The following is a 7,810-nucleotide window of genomic DNA, read 5'->3' as shown; positions in this document are numbered from 1 at the left end:
ATATGAAGAAATCATAATTTAAAATCAATTAAGTTTCTTTTTTTTTTTTTTCCTAAAGGGGAGTTCGGGGGATCCTGTGAAGCTCTGGAGAAGTGTGTGGGGCTGACACACACCTGGTTTGGAGGCTCAGCACAGAAGCCGTGGGGCTGAGGCTCCGGGCGCTGCCGCTGCAGATGCTCTTTGGCAGCCGTTGGTGAGACATCGGCGTTGAGACAGTGAAGAACCTCCTGAGGAGAAGCCAGCCCTTACTGCCAAGAGGTGACTGCACGTGGAAGAGGGGAACCAGCACAAAACCCCTTCATTGTTTACTCCACTGCCATGGCCCAGCTGTGGCTTCATCTCTGCATCTGCCTCCAGATCCTAGGTAAGAGGGACACATTTCTTAAGGGTTGAGGGCACAAAAAACATGCTGGAGCCTGTCCTCCACTGCACTCCAGCACATGGGATGCATTGCACAGCATTGGGATGGTGGAAGTTTAAATATAGAGGGATAGTATAGATCTAGAGGGTATAGTTATCTATCCCTGCTTAACTTTGGACAGTAACATTAATAACATACTTTAGCTTTTCGTCAGCCCTGAAGTGGTCAGGCAGTTGGATTAGATGATCATCATAGCTCCATTCCAAAGGACATACTGTCTACTCTATTTTTGGTGCAATATATAATGATACAGACCGCTCAGAGTTTGTTTTTATGCTCTTAGTGCAGACAGACTTTGGGAAGCTACTGGCTGAGACATTAAAGTACGACTTATCCCTGTTGCCGGTGTAATGCAAAGATGATAAATATCCCATCAAATTTCCTTCCAAATCTATCCAAGGACCGAATGTTTCCCAAGGGCCACAGCTAGAACTGATGTGCTATAAAATCCTGCTGCCTTCTACTTATTGCAAATAGGTTGCAGGAGGTCTGGGTTGAATCTATGCATTTGATGTCACAGCGAAGTGACAGAATTACACTTTACAGGGCAAATTGTGCTGCCAGTTCTTAAATGGAAATACTGGGAGTGTGAAACACCCATTAAATGTATATATTAGGGTGGTAGCTCAAGTTGGCCCCCAAGATGTTGCCCAACCCGGGTCAACAGCCAGGCAGCATCCTCACCAGAAGCTAGTGGGACTGCAAGGTGTTTAGTTCACAGCATGTGATAGTTATCCAGTCATGGCATAACGTGGTTGATCTGGCAGCAAACAGCCATAGGGACTTTATTGATGCCTACATAGGGTGATAATATCCTATGGATCTATATGGTGGGGTACCTTCTGAGACAACCCCAATAAATTAGAGTTTGTTCTGCACATGCAAAGGGAAAAGGGACAGTTTTCGAGCTGCTGCAGGCTGGTCTGGCCAAACATGTGGAAAAAAACTGTCCTATCCTGATTCCCCATAGTCTCCTGTGGGACTGTACACCAGGAAAGGGAACAGTGAGGTTTGGGTGGATGAGGGGCATCAGAGGATGAGCTTTTCTGCTCTTACTCCTTCGCAGCTAACTGCGCTGGAGCTGGACCACTTGAGCTTTACTCAGAGCTGCTATGATCTTAAAGGTCTTTTCCAGCCTAAACGATTCTGTGATTTTGTGAGCTGAGCTGAGCATTTTCAAGGGTTTCTTCTCATCCCTTCTGATTCTTCTAATATGTTTCTAACAGCTCTAGGAAAATATTTTCATGTGGGGTTAAGTTTCCCGCATCCAGCAGAGCTGGACCTCAGGGCAGCCAAGGGCACCTGAAGTCATTGTGCCCCACAGCCACACGCATTTCACCTACTGCAAATACACACAGGTATTTGCCAGAGCAAAGTTTGGGAGGATTACATTCCAAAACCTGAAAATTATGTATTTTAATAATAAGGAGATCTTTATAAGGTGCAAGAGGATGTTATGAAAGGCTGCGATTGCTGTGCAGTGCCTGAATTTTGGGATTGCAGTATTAGGGCTGAATCCTGCTCATCTCTGTAGTGCCCCGACAGCAATGGGATCATCAGCGTGGGGATGGAGGAGGGCTCTGGACCTGTTTCAGTCAGCAGAGCCGTCTCTTCTGCTTGTGACCACCGGGGACAAAGGGAACACTGGAATGGCTTCAGGGGTTCTTGTGGAGATGCAAACCCCTTCCCACATTACTGGCTTTGCAAGGCTGCATGAGGCTGTTTGCAACAACTACTGTAAGCAGCTTTGGGATTTGAAGGAATAGGGATATTTTAAGTTAAAAAAAAAATAAAAGCCAAAAAATATGTTTTGTTGAGCTTTTTGCACAGCTGCAAAACACGCCTGGGAAACAGCCGGGGGAAGCGAGAGCATCCTTATCTTCAGAAGGCTGTTTTTCACTTGGTCTCAGAGTATCAGCAGTTTTGTAGGACTGTTGGCAGAATAGAAGGGATCACAAGTCACCTGTTTTCTTTTTCACAAGGACACTTCTTCGCTCACAGGCAGACACCGCTCACATCTGCCCAGGCCAAACACGACTCAAAAAATTTCCACGAGAGCTACCTAGTCCAAACAGGACGATTCAATGCCAAACCTAAGCTTTCAACTCCACCGCTACCCTTTACTCCCTGTCTTTCCCCAGGTTTCAAAATTCAGACAAAAATAATGTCGCCTGAAAAAATAATACCAAATTAGTTCACTTTGAGATGTTTTGCAGAGTGGTTCGGTCTTTTTCCATGTCTGAGATGAAATCTGAAGTTTATTCGTGTTTTTTCTGTTAGAACAGAAAATCTGGAAAATAAGTTAAGAGGCTCAATAAAAATCTTTTGAGAGAGAGGTGAAGCCTCTCTGAAAAATGAGAAAGAAAACAAGGGAAGGAGAGGGGTGTCCTGCAGGAGCAGGCAGCAGTGACATTCCCTGCATATACAGACCGAAGGACACCCTCAAAATCTTCCCTCCATCCCTCTCCTTGCCACTGAGCTTGTTCTTTAGATGAGTATTTGCAGGGACAACTCTTCCCGTATAACTAGGCTTGACCAAAAGGTAGCTGGGGAACCCCAAAAAGCATCCTGATAAGATGCTCCTGTTTCTTATTCACATGGTCCCCTGGTCTGTGACTACTTAATCTTATTAAGGCCACAAAGAAAATCTGTACTTAGCATGAAAGAAAAATAATGAAACATGAATAATGACTATGTCTTCCTGTCTCCTTTTTTTAAAGGTTTCTGTACAAATCTATTTTTATCCCAGACTCCAGAGAAAATATTAGCCCAAACTAATGATAAAACAGAAATCTTCTGTGAGCTGAAGAGGGAGTATGCTGGGGTGTACTGGTACCGCTGGAGCCAGAAGAGGCAAGATTTCGAATTCTTGGTATTTTCCAACTCACTGGGCAAAGCCACCTATGGTGCGAACATCAGCCAGGACAAGTTTATTGTCTTTGGGACAAGAGCGTACACCTCCTGCAGCCTGCGCATCAGGCACCTCCATGCCTCGGACAACGGCACCTATTACTGCTCCATCTCCCAGTCCTCCCAGCTCTTCCTGGGCAGTGGGACACGACTCGGTGTGGGTAAGTATCACCTCTGTAGCTCCGAAGTGTGCCACCGGCCAGCTGTGATGAGGTCACCTGGGTAAGGGGTCATGCATGTTGGTAAGACCCTTCCCAATGCTGAGACACAAGGTTGAGGCTCTGGAGTTTTCCTGACGAGACCTGTGAGACCTGATAAGTTAGAAAATACAGAAAACAGCTATACTGCAGGTGAGCTGCATGTGACAGTTGTTTTCCCTCCAGCAATTGCTCTGCTGTGGTCGTTCCTTGAACACCACGCTGGTCCTGGCATCTTACTGTTTTCACTGGAAGACACTCAGTCCCAGTATTGCCATGCCCTGTGTTGTTCTTGTCCCCCATGGTACCTTGGATGAGAGGCTGGTTAGATGCCCTGCTCAGCTCCCAGGTCCTTCCATGCCCCATTTATTCCTTACCCTTCCTCCAAGTGCAAGAGCAGCATCAAGACCAGAGGACATCACCCCTTGCATTGCTGGGGTGGGTTTGCAGGTTTTAAGCCTGGGATTCACATAAAGGATCGAAATGGGATTTATTCCTGAAAGCTCACAGCCCGTCATCACTGGGGAATTTGAGACAGAAGCCAGAGCTGTCTGTGGGTGGTATTGGAGGAGGGATGCTTTACAAACCCTGGGTCATATGGCAGCTCTTTTCAGCCCATGTTCCCCTCGACCACAGAGCAGGAGATGATGTAGAAACACTACTGTTTGAAGTGCTATTCAGCCCTTTTTTTGCAGGATTTCAGGGGTACAAATAAGTAATTTAACCAAGATGCAGCTATGGATGCTGGCTTGAAATCATCCCCAGTGTTCCAACCTTTCTGTTTTCTTCTGAAAATATACCTTGCACCTGGGGCCGGCTGAGAAATCGGATTCTTGCCAGCTCAAAGAAAAGCTGGTTTAAGATAAGGGAGAACTGTTATTTATCAATTGGACACATATCTATGTACAAAGCAAAGCTTGAAAAAACAGGGTTGAAATTCAGCATGATCAAGGACGCTCCAATGTAAAACTAAACACCAGCAGGTGTCTGGGAGGACATAGGCTTTCCTGGATATTTTCTTTTTTCCTTTAGTGCACATGATAAAATAAATTGTATTTAAGTTCCTTTTCTTTTTGTAGATTATAATGTAAGGGAGAAGTTGTCCGGATAAATCCCAGGCACCTAATGTTTCACCTTTCCATGTAAAATAATGATGATTTCTGTAAGAATTTCTGTCTTGGATAGAAGCAGAAAAAGTAGTTTTGAATCATGCAAAACTTTGAATCAGTGGAGCTTGAGCAGTCAGATGTACAGCTCTTTAATGACATCACCGGGATATTTTCATGACCGATTTTTACAGAGAGATAAATGCACTCCGTTGTAATTCAGATACAATATAATAAATCTTGCCCTCATTGTCCCAGAAAAAAAAAATCCTATTTTGAGGAAAGATTAAAGCAATCTGAATACGGAAAATATCCAGGGATGCCTTACAACTTCCCAGTGCTGCTGAAGTCTCCTACTACCTGTGATTTTGTGCAATGCTGATGAGGTGATGCCTGGAAGTAGATGTAGATTGAGAAAGTTTCCTTTCTCTCTGCCTTAACCTTCTGCCTTTGTTTGCCTGGTACATTGTTTTATCAATGCTTTTACAATCTCTTTGCAACTCCTATGGCCACCAAGAGCTTCAGGTCAAGCTCCCAGCCCCTTCAGATAACCCAGCCCTTTACAGGGGTCCCTGGATGGGGCTAGTTTTAAAAGCCAATATTTCCAGCCCTTCTTGTCTGCCATTTGAGATCTCTGCTGCGCTCAGTGCCGTATTGACCATCCTCTTCTCCTTCCTACCCACCAGTTGATGTTTTGCCTTTGCCTCCAGAGGCCACTCAGAAACCACTCTCCAAAAAGCCCAGGAAGAGACTAACCGAAAGAAAATCTGCTGGTGAGAAAGGTACAGTACCAGGCTGGCTCAGGCTGCCCTGCAAAAGGGGTTTGCTGAGCTCCTCGGGGTCTCCAAGGATCAACCTGAGTTTCTCCTGGGGTGGGGGCAACTACGACGTGATCTTGCAGATATGGGCATCTGGGTCCACTTAGACCCACCACTCTGCATGGAGCTGACCCCTGCCTTTAGGAGCAGTCCCCTGGGATATACAAGGGTTTGGAGGCCAGGCTGTATTTTCATTTAGCTCTGCCTGAGCTCTAGTGACCCTTGAGCGTGCAGTCCCTGAGGTTGCAGCTTCATACTGATGAATTCCTGTGCCAGAGAGGACACCGTGAAAAAGATTAGCATGGCTTATAGCCGTGTTCCCTGCAATGTCTTCAGGGTGTAAAGCATCCTCCGAGGGATACCCCATGGTCCTGATCATGTCCTCCTCATCCTTCATCCCTGAAAGCTGCTGAGGCAGGATGATGCCAGGTGCTGAGCTGGGAGAGGATGTTCCCACCTTTTCACCATGTTCCCTCCTGCTCTCCAGCTGCCTGCAGCCCCCTCATCTGGGTCCCCCTGGCCACCAGTGTCCTGGTCCTCCTGCTGAGCCTGATCCCTACCGCCTACCGCTTCCACCGTAAGCATCTCATGAGTTCTGGGGGGTGATGAGGGGTGTCAAACTTTGTGACAGCCCAGAAGCGGGATAGGGAGTTAGGAGGAGGCCCAGGGACTGACAGACATCATCCTCTCTTCAGGTATACGACGGAGGCTCTGGCTTCGCATCCACAGGCAGTAAAACCTACCAGATCTTCCCACCTTGTGCAGGCAGGGAGAAGCCCTGGAATCTCCCCTGCACAGTGCTGAGCCCGGCCTGGATGGGACCTGAGAAGGAAGTTACGTGGGGCAAGCATGGACTTTCCTGCAACAGACCACAAATTGAACATCTTTCCTTGACAGAACAGGTGGCAACTGGTCTAGACTGGATCCTGCAGCATGCTGAGATGTTCTCAAAGCTCCCTGAGAAGGGTGAACGCTGTGACTGGCTCTGCGCTGGGGGCACCGGGACGGGTGTACCAAGGGGATTCACCCAGGCAGGAAAGGTGCTCTGAGGGCTTCTTGGCTTTCCTCTCTGACTGCCCTACAGTCATTGCAAAGATGCTTTTAGTTTGCTCCTGCTCAAGCGGGTTGGTAAGATTTGCTAACAAACACTCTGAGAGCAACCAGCAACCAGCAGGAGCAGGTCACTGCACAGCTGTAAAGGCCATGAACATTCATTAGAAACAGTGAATAATATATCGCTCAACTGTTGTGCTCTGCAGGCTGATGTCTTGTGGCCGTGCTCTGTGTAGGACACGGCTCTGGGACATGCAAGGACCCACAGCCTCTGCCCAAGAAACACTGAAAGCAGAAGAACCACTGCAGGGGGAGTACGGCTGAGAGAGATTCTTCTCCCCCAGGAGAATGCAAACAGCCAGGAGTGGGAGAGCAAAGCCAGGGAAAGCGATGGACCCAAGGCCAAACACCTGGCACAGCCTGAAGGCAAACATCACCTCTGAGAGCAAACAGAGGAGACCAGGGGCTGGCCCTGAGCCCAGGGCACCACACAGCCGGCAAACACTGCCCTGAGCAATCCCAGAGTGTGCTGAGCCCCGACAAATTCTGCATGTGCTGAGCCCTGAGAAATACCTGTGTGTGCTGATCACTAAGCGACGCTCGTGTGCACTGAGCACCAAGCAATGACTGTGTGTGCTGAGCTCTAAATAACACTCATGTGCTGAGCCTTAAGTTGTGCTCACGTGTGCTGAGCCCCAAGCAGCATCTCGCAAAGGCTGAGCCCCAAGTAATGTTTGTGTGCACTGAGCCCTAAGTGATAGTTGCATGTTCTAAGCTCAGAGCAATGAATTGTGTGCTGAGCTCCAAGGAATGCCAGAAGCAGGGTGGTTTCCCCAGGGATGTTTGTAAGGCTCAGCCCCTGCCTGAACATGCAATGCAGACACAGGACTGGAAATTCGACATGGGACTGGAAATTCAGTGTCTTGCTCAGATCAGGCAGCGGGTGCTCGCCCTCAGATGCATCCCCAGCACCACATCTCTGCTGAGGCTGTACCAGGGCAGTGAAGGCAAGGGAAAAGTGGTCCAGACACCTCCTGTTCCCAGCACGGCAGGGAAGACCAGCAGCTACTTTTACTGCTGGGGAAGCAGCAAGGTTCTTCAGTCCTGGGCATAGCCCTTAGAGCTGTTCACATGGGCTGATGTAGATCGAGTCCTCAGGGTTGGGGCAAAATAACCATGGCAGTGGCACAGCATCGTCCCTCTGACCATCTCTTTCCCCATCCCAGGCAGAGGGAGCTGTCGCTCCTCTTTTAACATGGATTTTTCCAGAGAACCTAGTCTCAGCCCAGGCCACAGTCGCTCCTT

The 7,810-nt window shown here is 48.1% G+C and overlaps 1 protein-coding gene across 2 annotated transcripts; it reads left to right on the top strand.

The window, feature by feature from the left end:
- Positions 1-206: 206 nt before the first annotated feature.
- CD8B (CD8 subunit beta) lies at positions 207-6,289 on the top strand. Of its 2 annotated transcripts, XM_069854926.1 has the most exons (5): positions 207-364; positions 3,142-3,492; positions 5,321-5,416; positions 5,940-6,029; positions 6,148-6,289. In XM_069854926.1, exons 1-5 carry the CDS (start codon positions 319-321, stop codon positions 6,186-6,188), a joined length of 624 nt encoding a protein of 207 aa, XP_069711027.1. In that variant the 5' UTR covers positions 207-318; the 3' UTR covers positions 6,189-6,289. The 2 variants fall into 2 exon arrangements, with proteins under 2 accessions (XP_069711027.1, XP_069711028.1); XM_069854927.1 differs by lacking the exons at positions 5,940-6,029; positions 6,148-6,289 and adding an exon at positions 5,859-5,900.
- The last annotated feature ends 1,521 nt before the right edge of the window (positions 6,290-7,810 follow it).

This window comes from Phaenicophaeus curvirostris, chromosome 4 (genome assembly GCF_032191515.1).
Source record: "Phaenicophaeus curvirostris isolate KB17595 chromosome 4, BPBGC_Pcur_1.0, whole genome shotgun sequence".
NCBI lineage: Eukaryota > Metazoa > Chordata > Aves > Cuculiformes > Cuculidae > Phaenicophaeus > Phaenicophaeus curvirostris.
The sequence above is the reverse complement of the archived record's forward strand: the minus strand, read 5'-3'. Positions and strand labels throughout refer to the sequence as shown.

Coding starts and splice junctions, on each gene's coding strand:
- CD8B (XM_069854926.1), top strand. CDS start 319: ATGGCCCAGCTGTGGCTTCATCTCTGCATCTGCCTCCAGATCCTAG. Junction 365..3,141: donor CATCTGCCTCCAGATCCTAG/GTAAGAGGGACA, acceptor CTTTTTTTAAAG/GTTTCTGTACAAATCTATTT. Junction 6,030..6,147: donor TACCGCCTACCGCTTCCACC/GTAAGCATCTCA, acceptor TCCTCTCTTCAG/GTATACGACGGAGGCTCTGG.